At 40.3% G+C, this 24,036-nt stretch overlaps 1 protein-coding gene across 4 annotated transcripts; it reads right to left on the minus strand.

Annotated features, from left to right (window-relative positions):
- Positions 1 to 19: 19 nt before the first annotated feature.
- rapgef3 (Rap guanine nucleotide exchange factor (GEF) 3) lies at positions 20 to 22,826 on the minus strand. 4 transcript variants are annotated; one of them, XM_044038267.1, is made up of 28 exons: positions 22,712 to 22,826; positions 19,786 to 19,871; positions 14,243 to 14,287; positions 9,767 to 9,873; positions 9,562 to 9,683; positions 8,915 to 9,092; positions 8,681 to 8,765; positions 7,815 to 7,875; positions 7,543 to 7,619; positions 7,307 to 7,453; positions 7,107 to 7,213; positions 6,056 to 6,144; positions 5,862 to 5,940; positions 5,472 to 5,622; positions 5,275 to 5,357; positions 5,108 to 5,138; positions 4,913 to 4,988; positions 4,492 to 4,629; positions 4,309 to 4,406; positions 4,082 to 4,207; positions 3,527 to 3,708; positions 2,987 to 3,077; positions 2,845 to 2,895; positions 2,631 to 2,718; positions 2,441 to 2,505; positions 2,277 to 2,331; positions 2,066 to 2,137; positions 20 to 1,935 (listed from the first exon to the last, which is right to left on the minus strand). In XM_044038267.1, exons 2-28 carry the CDS (start codon positions 19,846 to 19,848, stop codon positions 1,817 to 1,819), a joined length of 2,586 nt encoding a protein of 861 aa, XP_043894202.1. In that variant the 5' UTR covers positions 19,849 to 19,871; positions 22,712 to 22,826; the 3' UTR covers positions 20 to 1,816. The 4 variants fall into 4 exon arrangements, with proteins under 4 accessions (XP_043894202.1, XP_043894200.1, XP_043894203.1 ...); XM_044038265.1 differs by lacking the exons at positions 19,786 to 19,871; positions 22,712 to 22,826 and adding an exon at positions 17,618 to 18,016; XM_044038268.1 differs by lacking the exons at positions 19,786 to 19,871; positions 22,712 to 22,826 and adding an exon at positions 15,053 to 15,124.
- Positions 22,827 to 24,036: the final 1,210 nt, after the last annotated feature.

Consider the following 24,036-nt stretch of genomic DNA (forward strand, 5'->3'; position numbering starts at 1 on the left):
CCCTGTGCTGTCATTGATCATGCATAACTGAGAAAATAATTTATTTAGAAAACATTGTACAAAATTACATGCACATCAGTCAAAAAAAAAGATAAAATACCACAGTGCTTAAGTGAAAATAGTGGAAAAAGTACTTAAATAACTGACCTTAAGTGATTAGCAATGGCTAAAATCTAGCCTAATGGAGCCACCAGACAGCAGTGTAGAACATGTCACATGAATGTGTCGCACAGGTTCAGCATCAGAAGTCATTACTGTGCACCCTGGCCTGCACACGTGCTGTTCTAGATTTGTCAATAGAGCTCCGGAAGTCACGTGACTCGGCTTCTACGTTAGCAGCGTCAGATGCGGCAAAAATGACCGGTGCTGGATTTAACCTGTCAGAGTTCACTGAGCACTCAAAGTCTACGAAGATTTACCGATATATATGTATAATACCGACATCTTTAACTTCCTAATTAACTTCCCTTCTTACTCCAGAGAGTTACTCAAAAGTTTACACGAGCTTGGAAGAAAAACAAATGGACGATATCTGGCTTGAACATTCAACTCTGGAGTTCTTCCGGCTAAAAAAGCCTTGTGTGTCACTGGACAGGTGAGTGTTGTGTTAGCATTACATTAGCAATTAGCATTAGCAACGGGCAATGTAACTTAAATAATTGCTGTGTGACTTGTGTCAGACTGAGTCCATTATTTACCAAGAGTTACAAAATACTTTGCTTGTTTTTGTTCCCATCGCTCATTTTTGATTTGGGCCGCTGTGCACGTTTCATAGCAACATTAATGTGGAAAGCCTTCTTTGTGGAATTACCATTACAGATATCTATGGCAGCTAGCTGTAATTTAATTGACTACGTATCTATGACGTCATTCATACTTGCAAAAACTAAAGCTCAGTTCAGTGCAACCAGCTTTACTCGTCGAAATGACGTCCCCTTTGCCATTCATTTGTATGGGGTTTGTGATTAACGCAACTGTGAGTGAGTGAGTTAGTGAGTTAAATGTAGATATCAAATGTCAAACCCCATACATATGACAAAGTGATGTCATTCTTCCAAGTTAAAACTACAGTTTCAGATTCAATTCAGTTGATAATAGTCAGACTGACTACAATTATACATATCTCCAATTCCAGTTCCAGTCATTATGACTAGACACAATTCAAGTTCGATATATGTACAACCTAATTTGGACTATCTGAAACTTAATCCAAGATATCTAGAAAGGACAATGTAGATGTCTTTAATAAAGAAAAAATAAAAGCTATCTTGAAAAGTGATGTCATTTTGACTAGTAAAAACTGAATTGCAGATATGTGTAACTGTAGTTTAGACTAATGACGTTGCAGAGGTCGGTAGTGAATATGCTGTCTACCAATTAAATGTTAAAACTGCTTGCAATAGCGAGCCACCTCTGCCGTCTCTCTGGCTCTGTGGAGGTCCAGTTAAATGTTCTCCAGTTAGCCTGTCGCTGTGTAAGCATCCCGGGGCACAATAGCTATTCATTCTTCACTTTTATGACGAAAACTGCCGGCAATGAGACATGTTTTGTTGACATATTGCCTGATTTATGTGCTGTCTATGGTATGAACCACGTGGTTTCCTTCTGGGGGCGTGTCAGAGGTGTTACCATTGTGATGTCCATGTCTGGAGCTGTATAATGTCCAATCTCCTTATGTTTCCATTGCACTTGACACTGCAAGAGGTCCATCTTTTCACGACGAGTAAGGAGGCTTTGTGGCTTGAGCAAGAACCAGCTCATCAGTTCAGATTTGTGCTACATTTCTACAGTCTCTTCACATCTGCAGACTCATGTCCTAGCATTCTAATGTCCGTGATAGCTGTGTGAGCTTGCGCTGGTTGTCAATCACCTTCAGGTTCTGGATGTAGTGTCGGATGTTGGTGGGACTTCGCAGAGGGAGGGCGTTGTCTGAGTCTGGAAGACAGGGATACATTTAATTCTGTGGTGGAAAATCTTCCTTTTCATGTACTGAACAGAACAAGTGTGAAAACACGGGAAAACAACAGTAAACTACTGCATATACTGTATGGTGGATGTGGCTTACACGTTGATATGCGAGTAGAAGGCCCTTCCAGAAACATCCGATCAGCCAGGCCTCTCTGTGGAGATGAAGGCACTGAGGAGGAGGAACAGAAGTCAAGTCACCTGTTATTTCCTCAGTCATGGACACAAAAATATCATCTATATATTTAAACATGCAAGTGAAACTGTCCACATTGTCTGTGTTATTAGGACAAACTTAGCGGGTCACTTACCAAACGGCTGACTTCTGCATCCTCGCACTATTTTCACTGTCTTGGCAATCATTCGCTGTAATAGGGAAGGTACAGGAACCATATCACGTTAATCATATACTGATGACAAGATAAGTGAGAATAACTGAGCTGAGCAACATTCCATGACTGTCTTTCTGTCTTACCATTTTCTCAAAATTGACCAATTTGTCGACATAGGTTGAGTTTCCCTCATGGATGAATGTCATGTCTGAGCACAGCAAGAGAAAACATGTCAGTGATGTTGTGATTCTTGTGATACAAAAAAAATTATTTATATGACATTCACATGTTATCCTGTATCAATTGCATTGATTGTACAGTACCACATGTTACCTTTGAGCAGCAGAGGCATGAAGGGGATGTAAGGAGGACTGAGTTTGGCCACAGTGAGTCTGTAGGCCCTGTGGTTGCGTGAAGGATCCTTACATGAGCATGAAAATAAATAATTGTAACACCAAGGGTTAGAATATAAAATTAAGAGGAAATATTTCAAGCTGTCTTTGAATGTTAAGGAAATACAGACTAACAGTATGAGCACATAACTTACCATCAGCCTCTCATAAGCACAATAAATTCTTTTTGTTTTGCTCGGTATTCTCTGTGGCATACAAGAAACATGTTGTTTCAGATTCTGTAATCAAGACACTGATAAGTAACCATTTACTACACTGTGACACTATACTTCTCACCTCCCAGGTCTTGTAAAGCCTCTGTACTGCACTGTTGCTCAAAGCAAACATCACAGCAAAAAAGGAATTGAGATTCTTCTGCTCCTTTAAGCTGACAGAGAAAGAGACACATGGCAATACATGATTAGGTTTAAAACAAACTCATTTTGTTCAGACAACAAACGCAAACATTTTCTAATTACCAATAAACATGAGAATAGTTTGCAGCTATTTGGTAATAGACAAAACTACTAGACAAATAATACTGACCTTTGATGCCACTAGATAAACCGTTAACACAATTAATCCTGTAGCCATTTCTCACATACTAACTTTTAACTAATATTTCTGACTGTAGCATTTTCTGTTCAAATTTCATGGCAATCTATCAATTTTCTAACAAGGATCACCAAGGTCAGTAAACTTTGTCCTCTGGGGACCATGATCGGCACAGCATTTTGTGGCACTCCATTAAAATCAGGTTAAGATATGTAAATCTGGACCATAGTCGTGGACTGACTCATCTAAATTAGCACGATAGAGGTTTTATGTGACTCTTACACAGCAGCAATTTTGATGAACTTCTTCAGCAGAATGGCTCGTTTCATTAGGTCTTCACAGAGGCACAACTCGGTCAACACCCAGAACTGCATTTCATTGAAACGTCGCACAAACCGCTCCAGGTTCGCTGTGGTGGCACCAGGGAACTTGTGACGGCCAAATATGTAGTAAACAAGCTCCACCTGCAGACAGGCGAACAGTGACTCACAAACCACAGATGTTATGCACTCACTGTGTGATCTGTAAAATCAAAGTGAGGCCAGGTTTTACAGGTGTTTCAATGAATGCGACTTGTTACAGAAACATGTGAAACATGCAGGAAGTGTTTAATCACTGGCCCAGATGATCCGACAAAGCTGGTGCTCTCAGATCACAATCATTAAGCAGTGTGACTCAGATGCACTTCCAACAAAGAGATGCACACAGCAGTTTCAGCTTTGTCTGTGATGAAACGCAGTTAAGGTGAGGCATGTGAATGTGTAAATGATGAGTTTCCTCTTTTCTTCTCCATCAATTACTATATATGCTGTGTGTAAGGTGTGTCATTTTTGTTACCTCGTGCATGGCATTGAATAGCTCCCAGTCATAATTTGTCAGTTCACTGGCAATGTCTTTCGAGCCCATCTGTTCAAGAACATCAGTCGTTCCTCGCTCTGGACCCTGCTGCTCCCCGAGGGGAACCTGAGGCACACGGAAAAACGGGAAATTAATAGAGAGAAGTTGGTGCTGTCTTTCTTCATGAGCCGTAAAGCTTCTTTGACTGTAAAAGCACTATTCCTCACCAGTTGTTCCACTTGGCTGCTTGTACAGATGAACAGTCTTTCGTTGAGTCCCAAGGCAGTGTAGACTGCAGTAGCGTCCAGCTTTAACTGAGCTCTTTCTGAAGGAATTTAGGATATCACAGTATTATTCAGTGTAATGAAACAACTCGTCTTGAAACAGTGTCAACAATATCTGATTCCAACCTCCTGTGGAGTTCATTTTGACAAGGATGTGATCACCACTAGGTTTGACGATTGCTGACATCACATCCTGTACTGACGTGTTCACTGGGAGCATCACAGTGAGAGGTTTGTTGTCTGGCCTGTAGATTTCATATAGCACTGCACACACAGAGGAACAGAAGTTGTTTAGATTTACTGATGTGGTCTGATGACAATGGCCACAGATACTTAACATGAGCAAATGTAACACCTTTTAAAATATATTCATTGGCCTCTTTATCTATCTAATTAAGTGTATGTATGGGATTTCCATACATACAGTAGATGCATTGAGTTGCTGCTATATGACTGGCTGATTAGATATTTGCACACACAGCAGTTGAATAGGTGTACCTAATAATACAGTGGATGGTCAGTGCAGGTCAAAACCTGCCTTACTAACCTTTATCCTGTGCTTTGATTGGCTGTAACCTCCCTGAAGGCTCCTCGTAGCAGGAAAACCAATCGAATGGCTGATTCTGTCAATAGCATCACAGTGACTCAGTAAGTGAGTGAGTGACATCAAAATGTTTTCCTCATTAAAATGTATTTCTAATAATATTTCTTGTAAAAGCAAACACTGTGAGGATATGCTCACCCTGCCAAGTGACTGATATCCATTCTCCATCCTGTCGAGTTATTATAATTTGAAAAAAAACAACAACAGTGTTTCATATGAGAAATTTGTAGATATATACGTATGTACACAGAAGAATAAAAAGAAATAAAATGAAATATATAAAAAGACAATCTAATATAGTTTACATTTTGATTCTCCTCCTTTCCCTAAATTGTTCTTTCAGTAGGCTGGAAAGACGGACATCAGTTGCCACCTCCTTCTTCATTCTCTGTTTCAGCCCAAACATTAAAAAATTGGAAAAGAAAAAAACAAAACAATTTTTGTTAAATTAAAGCTCCACTAAATCACCCTCAGATCCACTAAATCAGTCCTGCTGCCTCACCTCCAAAAAGTCCAAAGAAATAGGGTCTTCTTTCAGCAGAAGGCCATACAGTGCCACCCACTGGCCAACTAATTTTACTACCTTCTGCTTGGTGTTGAGAATGTAGGCAGCTTTCTCCTGGTCTGAGCCCTCCGAGAGCTCTGCCTGGTAGGTGCAGTGATGGTTAAGGGATGGAACATAGAGAACTTTACAAACAAAGAGTCAGACATAATGGCATGACATTGTATTTCAGCAGATTACTGGATATTCAATGATTTGTTTGCACTGTGTGATGTCATTATCATCAGAATCATCAACAGCAACACAGCAATAGTAGCAGCAGGGACTAACTGCACACTGCAACAGGCAACATCATTACTGTTATCAGAATTATTGATCACTGCAGGATATTGGTGCCATAGAGCGGGACACAGCTGGCTGGAGGCCATGAAAACTTTATGTGTGAGCAGAAAGTCACTCACACAGGGATCTGCAGGGAGACAAACAGACATCAACACACGGTTTTATCTGCACGTTCAGTCTGGCCATCCTGAATCACTCATTCAAACAAGTCATAAGGCCATGCCTGCAGGCATGCACTGTACCTAAAGCATAATTTCCATTAGAATCCAACTTCACTGTTTCCACCAAGTGCTCCAAGATTTTCTCAGGTGTTCCTGACATGACGGTGTACCTGCACAGAGCATGACACAAACAAAGAAAACGTTTGTTTTTTTTCATAATATTATTGCCCACACAGTTATTCTTTTTTGTGCACCTGATGATAATGTAGTGTAACATTTGTTTTCACAAAATACTCAAGAAACCTCTTAATTCTTGCTCCAAATAGTACAATATTTGTTGAGCAACACTGCAAAAAGACCAAATATACAGTGCATGCACCATGCACACACATCAAGTTTATCTGTATTTATACTACTACTACTACTACTACTACTACTACTAATAATAATAATAATAATTGTATGTATTATTTATATAGATGCAGAAAATTACAACATTGGTTGTGTATGTATGTCGTCATTGCCCAACTCCTTTTTCAAAGGTAATTGGAGAGTTGGAAGGGTCACATCACTGTTGATTGGACAGAAGTGTTCAGCCTTTCACAGATTGTACTATTATTGTTCTTAGATAAAAATGCTTTGCCTTACAGAACGCACATCATAACTCACTTTATGATGCAAGGCTACTGGCATCAAGGCAGCCAAAAATGTTAATATCAGTTTGACTCTAAATAAATAATAAATCCTGGTTGTTTGGAGGAGTGCAGTGAACAGGAGGCTGTGGAATGTGTGGGTGTGCAAATCAAGTGAGAAGGGGAAAGCAGGTTATGTATAACCTGAAGTAGAGATCAACTTCAAGGTAATTCCGTTCTGTGTTTGCAGAAACACTACAAATGTGATAACAGGTAATTCAACAAGGCAGGGTTGAAGTCCATTTCTTTTCTGGCTGTCAGATATCAGTTTATGAATTAAGAATGTAACCACATCTGACTAAACTGCTGTATACTTGTCCCTCATTGTGTTATGATGACCAGTAGTAGTGCTATTGTGTTGTTAGTGTGATATATATAATCAGCTCATGCCGATGTGAATGTGTCTTAATGATTGTGTTTTTGGTCTTTAGTTTTCTCACTTGCTGTTGCTTGCTGCTCCACCTTGCTCGGCTGAGCTGGTACTCTTCTCCAATACCAGCACAGTTTTCCCATGTTCCTCCAGTCGCACTGTATTGGCCTCCACATCCTGAGGAAATACAGGCGCAGAAGACGATGCAGTCACACTTTAAGCATCACTACTACAAGCTACTATGTAATATATGTGGTTAAGAATACACACCTTAAGAATACGTATGAAGTCCTGTTTATCAACACGGAGGAAATGGCAGTTGTCTTCTCTCAAGATAATGGTAGCAGCACGAGGTGCATCATTTAACAAAGCCAGCTGCCCAAAGTCCTCACCTTCATGGAGTGTGGTTACCAGCCCCTGCATGCACACAACATTTTCCAATCAGGATGTTACCCACAGCAACAAGGCATTTCACAAGTGATTTTTAAACCTGTGCTTGGATTGACCTTCCCGTGAGTGATCACGTTCACAGAGCCTTTCCAGATGATGTACCACGAGGTGCCTTTGTCCCCCTGACTGAACACTGTATCACAAAAAAGAGACGGTCAGCACCAACAGTGGTCATAAGGCAAACATTTACAGCCCAACCATCATACGATCGGCTTCATTATGCACATGGTTTTTATAATCAAGAATTAAAAAAGGCAGAATCTCCACGTGTGAGTAGCAAGGGTTTCTATCACCCGAGCTCAAACATTAGCAAAGCTGTCACACTCACAGACTGTTCCGGCCTTGGCATGTGATTCAAAGACCAGCACTGCAGCCAGTTCCTTACGCACCTACAGGCACAACACAGTTATAGAGCACTTAAGATGATTGAAACAGGATTAAAACATTTAAGGACCACTGCAAATATCACTGGGGAATAAAATGATTCAGAAAGTAACATAAAAACAATAACAATAAAACCGGTTGCTGCCAGCAAGTTTAGAGCTGTAGTGCAGAACTTTTAAATACTAACTAATGTACACTGCATCGCCCGTGACATTCCCACGATGCAATGTTATTTGAACACATTGAACACTAACATTGAGCTAGTCTTGGTCGGACTAACATATATGTATAATGTGATTCATAGTTTGATTAATCCTGCATGTATGCAGACTTGGTGTTCTGCGCATGCACCAAAATGTCCTCCCCGGTCTGTGACCCGGACGTAGATGAAGTCGATGTATAAACTGCAGTACTGTTGCCGAACAGACACCAAGGCTAGAGTGAAAGCTGTGGAGAAGACCCACTTTTGGACTGACAGAGAGACGCGATTTATGCTTTAGAACCACAGCACGATCCATCTCGCTGTTCGCTGTTTGTTTTTCTGTGACGTAAAGGTCAACAGGAAACTGATTCAAGCTTATAGAGAGATACAGTGCCACCTACGGAGTCAGACGTACAATAATCGATTTTCTCCTCCGATTGCCTGTCATAGTCGAACTACGGCCTTAGCTCAATTATACTGTGCATGTTCCCGGGGGGCAATAGAAGTTACGCACTGGAGCTTTTATACATGCAGAATAAGTTTGGAGCTGCTTCAGTAATAAACTTTGTTTGGTTAAACCGAAGACAGATGTGGAGGCAGTAACTGACCGAGGCAGAAAGATGAGCAGCAGCCTTGACGTGGAGCAGCTCCTCGTAGATTACATCCAGATCCTCAGCAGTTCTGTGACTTGGGCTAAACTCAGGGGAGGTCAAGACAATATGTAACTCACTAAAAATCCATGTTAAAAGATGGGTCATTTAGTCCTCATAGAAACGTACTAACTATACAACAGTAGGTTGTCATACATGATAGCTACAGTATATATAGTTTCAAGTACTTACCATTTGCGTAGAATCATAGTGAGGAGAGCATCAGGACCCAGCTGGGACAGCAGAGACAGACCTTCCTGCAGCTCTTCCTCTGAATCCCTCTCGTTCGCGACATGGTTCAGACCAAACTCGGCATCTTTGAAGCGGTAGAACTGTGTGTCCTTGTCATGGAAGTTTAACTCATGTTTCACTGGATTGAGGAAAAACAATGAAGACTAAATATTGACCTTAAAGAGAATGTACTAGTTGTGTATCAATTTCACGTACAAGATAAATGGAAATAAGTTGCAAATCTATTCTGAGTGATGCACTTTATTTACTGATGAAGCAAACTATCTTGATTGGAGTGGTCTCTTCCAGGAAGTCTTTGTCTCGTCCAAAGAGTATAAGTGGTTAGTGGCCACTTGACTGAGTGACAGTGCATTCTAAATCAAAGTTCTGGGCAGACACAGCCATTATATTTCAATCTACTCAAGCACCTCCAACATATGCTCCAGTGCTGTCTGGAACAGTATAATCAGAATATATTAGAAAATATGAGAATATGACAGCGTTTTTGTGACACTTATGTTAACATTTTCTTGAAGTTGGCTACTGGCCAAGCATTAATAAGTAAAACCCTATTTCGCAAAACTAAAACTAAGCTCATGTGCTCTCACCATGAACAAGGATTCCTTCATCCACCAAGACCTGCCACATCCCAACTGCCTGGGTTCTCCACTGAAGAGACTCGTTCTGTTTCATCAACCATTCGACAAGTTCTTTCCCAGAACAGCATTGTCTGTGAGAGAAATGTAACACGTCAGTTTCCAGTTTGTAACTGTCACACTGTTCATCACGTGAAAGGACCGGCAGCGCGGGCACCTGTATGTTTTGAGGTGATGCTTTCTGTCTCGGATCAGACCGGGGTTCCTCTCGATCATGACACTGTACACCGATCTCGCAGCCTTCACAACGCGATCTGAAAGAAACTTCACGCACATGAAGTTCAAAGATTACTTAACGTTTATCTATGTGTCTCTTTCAATGTTATAGCATCCTATTATGGAACTGAATGGACCACATTGTGTTGTCTTTGAAGTGATGGAAGCAGGTCAAAAAGGGCTGTTTACATCAAGAGGGATGATATGTAACACACAGACTGTCTTGTTTACTGGAACAGATGACTTTTATGTATGTGTGTGTGTGTAACATTAAGTTTCTTTACATTTTATCTCAGCATGGAAATCTTGTGACAGCTTGAATGTAAGGGGCACGAGTGGAGATTACTGTGGGTGGAGGAAATGTGTTGAAAATGGCTGTGGTAAACTCTCCCACACCTCGTCGAGTTCCCAGCCTCTGCAAGTCACTCACTACCAGACACACAACAAACTTTCACTTTCTGACCACCCTCAACAAATTTCCTTTGAACTTCTCACGACTTGGTCTCCCCCTTACTCCTGCTCTTTCTCTCGCACACACACACACACACAAGCACATGTAGACAAAAAAAGCAGAAAAAGCAAGACAAAAAGACAGCATGGAGGGGCCATTGATGCAAAAGCAGGGCTTACCAAACAAGAATGTGCTTTGTTTGCTGCTGCTGTCCTATTTTCAGTCAATTTCAAGCTTTATGCTCTGCTTCTGTTACGAAAACAAACTGGATCAAAGCACTAACGAACAATATTTGCTGTTTTTAATGATTGACAAAACTAACATGAACATTTATGCTCCTCTCCGTTATACTGCCTGACTCTGGCTTTCCCTGCACTCGGGTCTTGTGATTTCACGAGTGACTCTGATGGTTGTTTGTTTGTTCTTTGGATTTTCCTCCAGGCTCTGCTGTTTGTCTAAGGTGGTCTCGAGTCCCAACGCTGACCATTTTCCTGTACCTTCCGCTGGTCTTTTGCAACTCATTCAGAACCTAAAAACACAGACTGAACCTTTCACCCGTGCCTTAATGAGAACTAGACAAATTCTACTCTTTCATATATAGGCAGGGGTTCCTGACACATGTTTGTTACATACAAGTTCACACAGTCCTGCTAATTATTATGTACAACCAATAACAGACTACTGTGGGTAACTCTGTTCCCAGACCTGACAGCAACAGAGTAAATGTGCCCTCAAATGTCTGCTATGCCCCACTGGGGTTATGTTTTCTTGAAGTCTTAAGTATTCCCAGGAGCCAATTTTACCCATGGGACTCCCACACTCACATTCTCAGGCCTGTCAACGCCAAAAGTTGTTTTCTTGATGAGGCAATTTTCCATTTCCTAACCCTGTAATTCTGTCCAAACACAATATCAAAAGCCATCGTTCATTGAGGGGTTTTTGTAACTATACAAGAAGCCGGAAAATACAACTCAATTTATGTCAGAACTACATCTATTTGGTTTATTTCCTGCATGTAAGCAGGTTAATAAGGTTGCGTAGGGACTCTAACCCACAGATAAATAAAATTACAGTGCCGTCGCCTTTCCCACAGAAGCGCCAGTCAATGAAAATACACGATTGACAAGTGTGGAGCGACTGATGGATTGACCATGTGTGCAGTTTAAAAAGGCTGCCATAAACTGATTTTATGACAAGGGTTTGCTCTCCTGCTGAGGTCATTAAGAGCCTATATTACGTAGACAATCTTAAGTCTACTGAATAAAGTATATCATCAACTTTGTATTGGTTTAGAACAATTCACTCAAACACTTATGCTCGGGGTCACACGGCCGCGACACTGTCAGTCTTGTCTGTATCATAACAGTCATATTCTTAGACCCTTGCAAAGTTTTGATAAGTGTACTATGTAGTTTAGTTCCATGTCTTTCTCTTGTTGGGTGGAACAGCGATGAGTACAGTTATACGGTCTAAGTTTCCTCCGTGGGTGAGACATTTCTGTCTCTTACGCTCTGTGATCTTGGTGATGTTGCGGTCGCCCCTCTTCTGACAAAGAGTTGCAACACCACATTTTTTGGAGGCTGTATTTTCAGATCTATAAAGTTGTACCAGTGCTTTTGTGTGTGTGTATACAACCACGGATACTACATGTGCAAAGGGACGCAAAGTATACGCGAGAGGTTTTACAGAGAGATGACAGGCTTTTGGAGTAGTTGCTTGGAACATGTCAGACAGTTTTGTTACACAGTTGACAAATGTGCCATCGAAAATCATAGGTTATTCTTTGCTTTGAACAACGTGAGCATCGACATGGAGAAGAAAGCTGATAAAAGTCAGTCAGTCATCATCTAACCACTTTATCCTCCACCAGAGGGTCGCTGTGCCAATCTCAGCTACATCGGGCGATAGGCGGGGTACACCCTGGACAGTTCGCCAGTCCATCGCAGGGCCACACACAACTAGAGACAAACAACCATTCACTCTCACACTCACTCCTACGGTCAATTTAGAGTGTCCAATTTACCTAATCCCCACATTGCATGATTTTGGACTGTGGGAGGAAGCCGGAGAACCCAGAGAGAACCCACGCACACACAGGGAGAACATGCAAACTCCATGCAGAAAGGCCCTTGTTCCAACCGGGGCTCAAACCCGGGTTTTCTCGCTGCAAGGCGAGAGTGCTAACCACTACATCACGGTGTGGCCCGCTGATAAAAGTGACTTTGAATATAACAGAGAGACAACCGTAGCTCAGCTAACCACTTGTCAGAACCAATATGCAGAAGAATATCTCTTCATGCAAAGCAGATGGACTACCACCATAGCAGACAACACTTGGTGCCACTTCTTCCACTTTATTAGGTGTCCCCTGTACTTAATAAAAGTGGTCACTGAGTGTTCAACTTCTCCTTGACCCTGCTCTCTTTTCTTCCACCAGTGAACGCAGATGGCAGCTCACCCTGAGTCACCCTGAGTCTTTGTCATGTTCATTGTTGGAGCTGTTTGGTTTCCCTCTATAATATTGTGAGGTCTTGGACATAGGGCATAATGTATGTTGCGAGGACAGTCGAAGAGAGCTTATTAAAAACACTCAGTCTTGTCTGGTTCTATTAGAATGTATGCTGCTCATTAGTGACTTGTAGGCTCTGGAGCCAGCACTTGCTAGGTAACCGAACAAAGCTGTAAGTGGTGAGCAACACTTGCCGCCTGCAGACTCTTTTACTCTGTACTATCTATTTCCTCCTTCCAGCACCACATGAAATCCACAGGCACCAATTCGTGAGAGCCTTTTCCATGTTCCTTTCTATTTGCTGTCTCTCACCATCTACCTTGTCTGTCTGAGGGAAAACCATTGAACCATGTCAAACCCTGTTATAAGTCTGTTCAAGACGCTGAGGTGAAGCAGTGTGAGGGAGGGGCCTGGGCTGGGTGAGGTCAGGCTGACGAGGCTGGAGATGGTGAATTCACGTTGAACCCTGGAGTGCCCTTTAGACTCCTTGTGACTGCATGCCCCACCAGGAATGTGTTTTTTAAAGACTCACATGAGTAGTAATGTAGGATATTATAGCAACAAAAGAACAAGTTCAGCAGTTTGAGAGGATGCAAGCACGGCAACCCTAAATGATAGCAGAGGTCACCGCGGCTTAAAGTCACCACCGGAGAGAAAGTAATCGGGGCTAATCAAGGCCAATGCCAACAAGCGTTAATAGCCATGAACAGCTGCAAACTTAAGTGACACATGGAGATGTAGAGAACCCTGATGTGTGCTTACAAACCTAATTATGACATTGTTATTGAGGTTTTAAATGAAGAATACATAGACTATCACATGACTAAGTACAAGAGATTATTCCATCCAACCATCTTCTTAAGCTTTATCCTCCACATGAGGGTCGCTGGTGCCAATCCCAGACAATGCTAATTTTTATATTGTAATATACTTATTATTTTTTTTCCATATGACAACAAATCATTGTTTACCTAAACATGTCGTAGAGTGTGTTTCTAGACAAAAAGTAATAGCATGATGCTAATGTCACTTTCTGAGCTCATAATGACATCGTTCCTATCATATGATTATGTTTTGCTCTTTCATTATTATTATTATTTCTTTTTATCTTTGTAAGGGATCTATATATGATTTCTTTATGAGATTGCTTATCACACAATATCACTCGGTCTGGTCTTGGTCTCTCTATCCCTGTTACTTGCGGAGATGAAAGTCAATAATCTGGAGATAACCTCCCAATAATAATCCCGCCACATGTACACACACACAGGCACACGCAGGAGATGACCCATGTTTGCTTAAGAGCTACAATTTAATGAAATACTGGTTTTCCTCTGACACCATGTCTCCTCTGATGTTCAGCAGGAGTTTAAAAAACACCAGTGAGAACATTGGATTTGTCCGAAAGGGGGCTGATGTATCAGCACACAGCTCAGCACACATTGGTATACACACACCTGCTTCATAGTGTCCTTTGACTCCAGGGCTTCTGGCAGTGGTGTCTACAGGGAAATAGAAAGAGAGACGTTATCAGAGCAGAGCCATGTCGGCGTACATATCTAAACCCACTGAAATAAAGCAGATAACTTGTTCTGGAAAGACATTCCACAGGAACTAGCTGGACTGGTCGGTGATGAAAAGCTTACTAGGGGCCCTAACAAATAAACACGTAGCTGGGCTGTGCAGATAGAAAGAATAATTGTTTTCTTTCCACTGTAATGGAGGGTCAAAACAAATACATTATCTCAACCTGTGCTGTAATACCATTGTCTCCAGTATAGTGTGGGTGGGTGTCAAGTGTGTGTAATGAAGTGGGAGAGAGGAGTAGACATAGACATCGGCAAAGCACACACACATACACACACTCTGTTGCCACGCATTTCATTAAGTGAAAAGGTGGCTTTTAACTGCAGACTGTTACTTTCCTGTGAAACAATTTCAAGACAGAATGCAGTGGAGTAGTCAACCCAGATACATCAGTTTTATCCCTGCTTTTACTCTGCACTTACAGCCCTGTTATAAAAAAAACATGCTGGCCTGTACAAATATCCAACATTCCCATATCTGTACCGAGGTCTTAGCCATACTTCCTCTTTGTTGCAACGCTTTTATGCTTTTATGATCCTCGGAGTTACCACTGTGCACTTTTGTTCCACAGTCAATTACTTTATGTGAATAATTCAGAGACAAATAAAAAAATAACCTATTCAAGGCAGTGATCAATAAAAATATCTCTTATCCTGAGCTTGTAGTTCATGTACCCATACCCATATATGCGAACAACGCTGATCAAGAAGCTGTGACGATTTCTTCATATCTGTAGATCGTCTCAAGCATCAGACATTGTTTTGTGTTTTGTCTGTGCAGCCACACATGACACGTCACATGATCGATGCCTCAGTGGCGCACTGCCAACTGTTTCAGCTTATGCAGGAAAAAGAGCTGTAAGTAACACCCACTGTAAGTCTGTTACTTTGAGTGCACAGCTTGAAGGAACATGAAACTAAAGCTACGTTTACACTGAGATGAAGTTTGTTTCTAATTAAAGGCATTTTTGAAGTGAACATGCCTCCATGAAAGCATGTGGATCACGTTGGACATATCAGTCATCACCAAACTAGTTCCTACTGCACAAAAATTCCTCCAAGGACAGAAACACACAATTAGGAATGGTTGTTATTTTTTCTGCCTTGTGTCTACAGTATGTCTCAGGAAGGATGGTGATCTGTCACCTGCTGATGATGACCACAGCATGAGCAAAGTAATTATTTAATTAAGTTAAGCCTGTTAATTGTGCACATTGTTGACATCACAGATAACAAAAACACAACTCTCCAACTCTCTGAAACCTCAACTGATACCAAACTTGAGTTGTAGTGTATAAAATGAATCATATGGCAGATCCCCTGGTGCGTTTTTGTACATTCCATGATTTGTACGTCTTTATTAATTTATTGTCATCTTCAACTTAACGTTTTTATATTCAGTATATCAGTATATACAGTAAATATATATATAAAAACTTGTTAAAACTGGCAAGGACATCGCTGTGTAGTCTCTCTTGTGTAATTTATAACACGGCCAGTAAGATACCCTGAATAAACACTGATTCTTGTTTTAGTGACTCATAGCTGAGCTACACACATGACAATTAACAGTATGGGCATTACATTACATGTTAAAGTGGCACATCCAACAAATATTGTTGTTCATAAAATCGTCACAATTTATATTTGTTTTGTCACAGAAGGAAGTTCAGTAGACAGTGGGTGACAGAAATGGATGCATCAAAGTCACGTTAATTTAGACTGCTCCTCTGTTTTCCTGTGACCTGCACTCACAAACCTCCCCCTTTGTGCATTCCTCTGCAAACTCCTCTGTAAAGCAGGAGCAGGGTGTTGTGGTGAAGGTGAACAATAAACAATACGCTATTAATAACCTGACTTTAATAAAAACCTCTTAACTTTGTTGCCTTCCTGTGTCCCCCTCACCCCGAGCAGCAAAAACAATGGAGGAACGGACTTCAGTCTATTAAAGGCATTCCTGAAATACAGTATGTGCAAACTGCTGTCATGGAGTGGAAGTGAAAGGAAGTGAGAGGAAGTGAGGGTCAACTAAACCCCATTTTTAAAAACACCCTGCGCCTCCTCTGTGACAGTCAATTGTCCCCATCACTTTCTCCACCTTTTTCCCCGATAAGGATTAGTGTGGAGTTTTAGCATAAAATACATTATTACCTGCAGATGTGACGGCCTATTATGTCAGAATGTGCTTTTCTCTTTAAAGGACCAGTGTGTAAGAATGAGTGACAACTAATGGTGACACTGCAGATTGTAACAAAACAGACTCCTCCCTTACCCAAGCATGTCGGGGAACTACGGTGGCCCACACAGACCAGAAATTGCGCAAAATCAAGACCCTTGCCTGAAGTATGAATAAAAGTCATATTCTGAGGCTACAATAACCACATTTTTTTTCTCTTTCATATTGCAGATATTATGGGATAGCTCGTGGATTGTAGCTCCAGCTTTTTCCTTTTTTGGGGTATTGATAGTTATTGATTATGAGTAAGAAATTTACATTGAGTGTCATGGCCAAAAACAAGATCACCATAAAAACATTTCATAGCAGTCAGTATCGATAATTACCATGACGATAACATATCACGTGGTTAACAATTTAGTTTGGCTTCTGGGTGAAAGCCAAAGAAATCGGTTAAATGTGTTTTTAAACTTATTAATGTACAGAAAACAACAACATCATTTTGTTTATATGTGGTGTCTCAAAGTTTGTTGACAAAGTGCATAATCATATAGATACTGTTGAACCTTTGTTTCTACCTACTGATATTGAGGTTATAGATGAATAATATTGACTTTAGAGCTGAAACAATTAATTGATTATTAATCGATTACTAAATTAATCAACAACGATTTTGATAATCGATTAATCAGTTAAACAAGATTTCCGATTGTTTAAGCTTCTTAAATGGGAGTATTTTCTTCATTTCTTTGCACTGGATAACAAATAAATCATTAAAAGTTCATCATTTTGGTTTGTGGACAAAACAAGACATTTAAGAACTTCATCATTTCCAGGTTTGACTCACACATTTTTTAAGATTTTCTGATATTTAATGGATCAAACGACTAATCGAGAAAATAATCGACAGATTAATCATTATGAAAATAATCGTTAGTTGAAGCTCTAATTGACTTATTTCCCAGCCAGAATGTGACTCATAGTCTCTTTTCATCCAAAAAAAAAATGAATGTCATCATCACGATGACATTCATAACTTATTCCTGGAGGAAACATTTAGAGCAGCATACCCAGCTGATGCCTCGTATGGTCGGGGTTTCCATCGAGTAGCGATCCGGGAACACTTGATAATTGTGACTCCGGAAAAAATGCATCTTCTCTCGGACTAAAACCAAACAACTTTCAACACCACGAGCTGCGCACAGACTGGCTTCCTTCAGACATTCATGGAGACGCAGCACCAGCAAAGTACTGTAACACACTCAGTCCAAGACGCCGCATTTTGTCGCGTAAATCCCGGCAGACAGAGCTCCGAGTCGTTCCTCCAAATGAAACCAAACCCGGACAGAGCCTTTTTCTGCGAGTGTCTGCCTCAGTGAGGACCGGCTGAGCAACAGTGTTCAGTCATCTCTCACAGCACAGGCGCACTTCGTGGGTTAGAGTGTGCGTGTGTGCGCAAAAAGGAAAGTGACACGTGTGTGTGTGTGTGTGTGTCACACACACAGAGACGCGTCCCTCTGACATTCTTCACCGCCTGAGTAATGACTTTAGGTGGTTAGTACTGACACCAACCTGCTGCGGTGTGTATGTGGGCAGGTACAGGTTTTACAGTCAGGGAAAAAACATCAACACAGGCGGAGTTTCCATCTTAAAGGTGATGCTGGTGGTGGTGGTGACAGGTACAGGCATACATCTACACTACACAGATAAAAACTTAACACAGATGATACAGAAAACTCATTCTGATCTGTGTTCGTCTTAAGAAACTAGAGCCTAAAACCTTTCAAATACTAAAACACACACAGAAAATAGAGTTGCTTTTATGTATTGTTTGCTGGCGTAACTCAATGTGACTTTCTATAGAAAAATAAATTATAAAATAGGTTAAATTAAGTAAATAATTAAAATAAAATAAAATAGGGGTCTGCAACCTGCGGTTCTTGGCAGATATTTTATTAAAAACAAACTTCTTTAACTTCTTATTTAGAGATCGAGGCAAGAAAGTGTTGGGGCCAAACTGAAGAGGAAAAAAAATGTAATATTTAGAGAATAAAGTAACAATGTTACAAAAATAAAGTCATAATTTTATGAGAATAAAGTTGTAATATTATGAGAATAAAGTCGTAATATGGGAATAGAGTCCGAATTTTATGAAAATAAATACGCAATATTATTATTTTTTATAATTATCTATATTATATAAAGTATATTTATAATAGTCTCCAAATTGTAATATTCAGGCTACTCTTAATATCATCACATCTTATGTCTATATGTCAAATATGATATTTAAAAACCTTCTCTCTGACAAACGTGTGTTTGAAATATGGAAATCCAATCCCAACAGGAAGTGCACATTTAGAGTCCTGTCTATCTTTGCATCCACATACTACACACATACATACATACTAAGCATGAACCACATACAATCTAAACACTGTTTTATTTATTTCAAAGTGGGTCACTTTTTATTTGATCAATTTTCCACAAATAGGCCTACACGTTCCAGTGTTTTGTTCCCCCTTGTTACCAGGTGAAAAAATAACTATAGTTCTTGTGTATCTATATGTAAACTTATTAAATGATGTCATCTTCATTTTATGGGTCAAATAGGTTTTACGGCGTGTTTGTCAGCTGACATCTTCATGACCTTGACATCACACAAACACACACACACACAGGAGGATTCATAAACCACCTGTTCAGTTTTCACCTGCGACTCCAGGCTCATGATTGTTGGTCAAGGGTATTTAAGGAGGCATAATGTTTCACACGGGGACTTTGTGATCTAATTTGTTCAGTGCAGTTGTTTAGAGTCGACCACATGAGGTGCAGAACTCTGCTCACACACACACTTATCAGGTAGTCCAGCTGTGGCTCAGCTGGGTCTGTCGGTACATGGACAAGCAGATAAACTCTCTCAGGGGCATGAAGCAGTTTAGGTTGCAGAGCAGCACTTGTTGTCTTCCATCAGTTGTTTTCTTCACTGTCCGTTCACAGTTTGCACAGCAACTGTCACATGTACCGATCGCTGGTTTGTGTATACACAAAAACCTCAAGACTTGACAGTGTATTGTTATAGCAACAGGTTTACTGGATGGTTCAGTTGGGAATAGAGCTTGTTATGTTGCAATATCCCCAAATTGTCTCTGCCCCTGGCTCAGACCTAATGCCTGTGGTTCAGTTGATTTACTGTCATCCTTTATTTATTCTGTAGCATAGAAGCAAAAGTACTTACAACCCTAGTCTCTCCTCCAGAATGTCTCGGTGGAGAAAAGATGGTTTTGAGCAAATTCTCCATAGAGAAAATGACGTGAAGTGTGTCTGTGTAAAAAAAAAAAGAAAAGTGTAATGATTAGAGACTTTGTCATGCAAAAAAGACAGAAACTGTCAATATTGTTCAAAGCAAAGCAAGTCAAACATGTTACAACAGGATCATGGTCAAGTGTGTCTTGTAGGCGGGACACATTATGTACGGCTTGTTTAAATCCCAGCTATTGTTCAGCACAGGACCGCGTTTCCTGCTCTGACCTCAGTTTTCCACGGCGTTTTACAAAGACACACAGACAACAACATCCACTCTAGTATACTCTGAAACGCTCTGTTTGGTTGCTCCTCCAACTGTGATGATGGAGGCACTGGAATGGTAGGACTGCCTTCTCTGTGTGTCAGCAACCAGCGCTCCTCCATTCTAGACTTTACTGCTCTCATACGATGGCTCACAAAACCCAGAGAACTCAACTCTCAAGCAGAGGCGACTTAAGTCCCAAATCTGAGGGCTTGAGTCTGGACTTGACTTAGACCTGACACTCACACATGATTTGAGACTCAACTTAGACTTGAATAAAATGACTTGATATATGGAATATTCACAATTTCTCAAATATTGAGAGGTTAACGTTACAATTTGTTTTTGAAACATGGAAAACAATGGGTTTCTGCTTTTGCGGTCTTGCGTACAAACCTGGCAACCGAGCGACACCAGCACCACTTCCATTTCAAATCCCACAAAGGAAGGTACGACAGAAAGCGAATTGGTTGCTATTTTAAGTTAATGCTAGTTAACGTCTTGGCGGGTCAAAAGCTGGTTATGATGAGGTGAGTTTATCCTAATATTTGAAATGCATTTCCATGGTTTAATGTAGTCCTAAAGTCAGTATTCTTTACATTTTAGGCTATGCGGTTTTAGTTATTTTCATTTTATTGATTTTTATAATATATGAGTCCATGAAGCAGTCCCTTCCAGTGTATGGGTAATACAGTGTTTATGTTACTGATAGCATATTTAAATGTGGAATATATCTGGGAAATCCTCTTCATCGTCTCTATTCATGCGACTTGACTTCTAACTTGCTTGATTTAAAGCAGGGACATGACTTGACTCCAGACTTGTTTGAGACTTGAAGGTGAAGACTTGTGACTTGTGTGACTTACTCCCATGTCTGAGTAGAGTACGTTGTTCTCCCTCCCTGTATTTTAAAGCTACAATGACACAAGAACAAACAAGAATGCTCACCAAATTTTGCCTTTAGTGGAGTCATGAGGTTGGTACAATCCCAGATACCCAGTAAACCATTAATGATTGTGAACAAGGACTCAAACTTAAAAGAAAATACTATTTTAGGCGCTGCTGATAAGTTGCCTGCACTCTGGCTGAAGTTGTGAAGACTTTGAGGTTCTTCTGACAGGAACACTATGATGCCAAATTAAGAATGTTCACCACGAAAGAATCCAGTTTTGCTTCTTGCGACATCCTCGGGGAACGTAAATATGATGAGTTTTAGTGATAAGACACAGCACAGTGCTACAGTCTCTTGATAGTAACTGAAAAAGTGATTGTCTCGTGTGCATAGCAGTGCATAAAAAAGGTGACTGTTTCAAGGGACTTTTATTTTTGGTTTCAAATATGAAAGGCATCAGCCACACTAAAGACACAAATGCTGCAAAGTTAATCTAGATTGGGTTGGCGATAATCCCATGATTTACTTCTGAGTAAAATGAGAAAATTCAAAAACGATAATTACTCTGTGGCCTTTTTGTGGGGTTTAAAAAGTAAACCTCATTAACACTGATGCATTGTAGGATGACCTAGTCACCATGTGTGTGTGTGTATACTTGTATTTAATACTTCTTCAGGACCTTTTTTGGCATAAACACTGGATATGGTTACGTCCAAGGCTAAAATGGTTAGGTTAAGGCTAGGGTTAGATTATGGGTTTAGGGTAAGGATTAAAATAAGTATTCAGCAAATAAATGCAATAGCCTCCCTTTCCAAATAAAGGAGTTTGAAGTAGTCAGGGTCAGATAGAGATGTAAAATGGTCACAAATCTATTTCATAGGATAAATGAAACTGATCTTGTTGCCATCTTGGTTTCTTAAGAAAGTACACGTTGGCTCTGTATTGCATAAGGCCTCTCTGGTATTTTGAAAACAAATGCTGCCATCTATTGAGAACTCCGACACCTTGCAATCCTCATTCAGGGGAGACGACATTGTTTATAAGTGACATATACTTTCACCTGTGGACACATTTTTACTCACAGCTAAATGTAAATGCACTTTATTTATTTCACATGGAAACCAATGTTTTCTTTTTAGAGTGTCTCTGTTTGTGTTCCCCTGTCTGTGTGTGCATTTATGTGGAGTGGAGTGGGATTTCCTGTAACACATCTACGCCCATGGAATGGGTGCTTTGCCAACTGCCCTGTTGTGCCCGGCACACACACACACACACACACACACACACACACACACACACACACACACACACACACACACACACACACACACACACACACACAGAGTTTCCTTCCTCTGTCCTGGCCAGAGACAGGGTGAGACATGTTTTATCTGTTTGACCCGTCGGTCGAATGAGGACTCAATTGCAGAGATTACAGCAGATTTGTCAAAGCTCGCTAAACCAGCTTTATCACAAATAAATTCTAAACAGCAACAAATAGCTTGCATGTAGAAAATTGTGTAAAAAAAATTATACACATCATAATCTAGTCATGGAATCTTGTCAGACATACAGTATAATTACAATTAGTCTGTTAATACCAAATGTGTATGACGCACCATATGAGAAGAGAGGACAATATTTACACAACAACAACAACAACAACAACATGAACTACAGTTTGAGAAGTGATCAGTAACTCACCACTGCCACACTTTTATTAGACTCTTCAGTCCAATAGTCTTCTGCTTTGCTTTGTTAGCCTCTACTTCTTTAATATGTCTGAGGATGATTTCTTTCAGTTGTGCAGTTTATGTGAGATGAGGGGAGTGCTGCTGGTCACAGTTTCCTGTATCTTTCCGATTGGTCATGAAGAGAGCGCTCCGGGGCACGGGCTGAACACAGCAGTGTGTGTGTGTGTGTGTGTGTGAAGATAGGATCAGAACAAAGGCAACTGCACAGTCTTTGGTTTATTATCAATTCCTTTCTTTTCACAGTTGTAAGTAAATGTTATGGTGTTCATCTGAAACATTCATGATCCATGACATAAACGAGGACTGAAAAACTCAGAGCAGAGGGCTGAACAATGCTTGTTTTATAGCTAAAAATGATTGCACAGAATAAATAATAATGTTTTCTTTAAGTTAAGCTAATTTAAGATGATCAGCTGTGGAGACCCCTGAGGGGGAAAAGCCTACAAAGAAAGTAACTTTTTGCTTTGACGTAATCTTATTTTCATGTTATGGTTATGCGTTTCAAATTCTTTATTGTCAACCATTACTGTCTTTACTGCTAAAAACTCATGTGTTCAAAGGGAATTTCATTTTTGCATGACCTTATGTGGGACTATAGTGCCATGTTCATTCTCCTGCCCAACATCATAAACACAATTTGCCTCAAACGGCTTTAGAGTTTGTACAGCATGTGACCCCTTCTTTCCTTCGATCCTCACGTTGAGTGATGAAAAACTCCACAAAACCCTTGTAGAGGGGAAGGAAATGGGAAAAGCCTCAGGAAGAGCCACAGAGGAGGGATGCCTCTCCCAGGACAGACAGACATGCAGTATGTGTCACATGTACAAGTTCAGCAGATTAAAAATAAAACATCAAATTTACAAAGAGAGGAACGAGAAGATAGAGACCAGGAGGTTGCTCGATGCCCACAAAGAGAAAAGGTGATACATTTACACATAGGATCCCCCCTTCAGTTTCTGTGTAATAAATCTTAATTTTCTATTAATGTTTTGAATATTTTCTTGATTAATTGATTGCTTGTTCCATCCATAAAATGCCAAAAATTGTGTAAAATACTGATTGCTGATGTCTTTAAATGTATAGTTTGTCTCTTAACCAATGATATTTTGTTTAGTGTGGGAGAGGAGCAAAGAAACGAAAATTATTTTTGTTTAATATTAGTAGTAGTAAGTTTATGTGCCCTCTCAAACTAATTAATCTATCAAAGTAGTTGAGGATTAATTTAGTATAACAATACTAACATTAACACGATTTTGAAGAACTCGTTATAACCTG

Source organism: Solea senegalensis, linkage group LG11 (genome assembly GCF_019176455.1).
Source record: "Solea senegalensis isolate Sse05_10M linkage group LG11, IFAPA_SoseM_1, whole genome shotgun sequence".
NCBI classification, from domain to species: domain Eukaryota; kingdom Metazoa; phylum Chordata; class Actinopteri; order Pleuronectiformes; family Soleidae; genus Solea; species Solea senegalensis.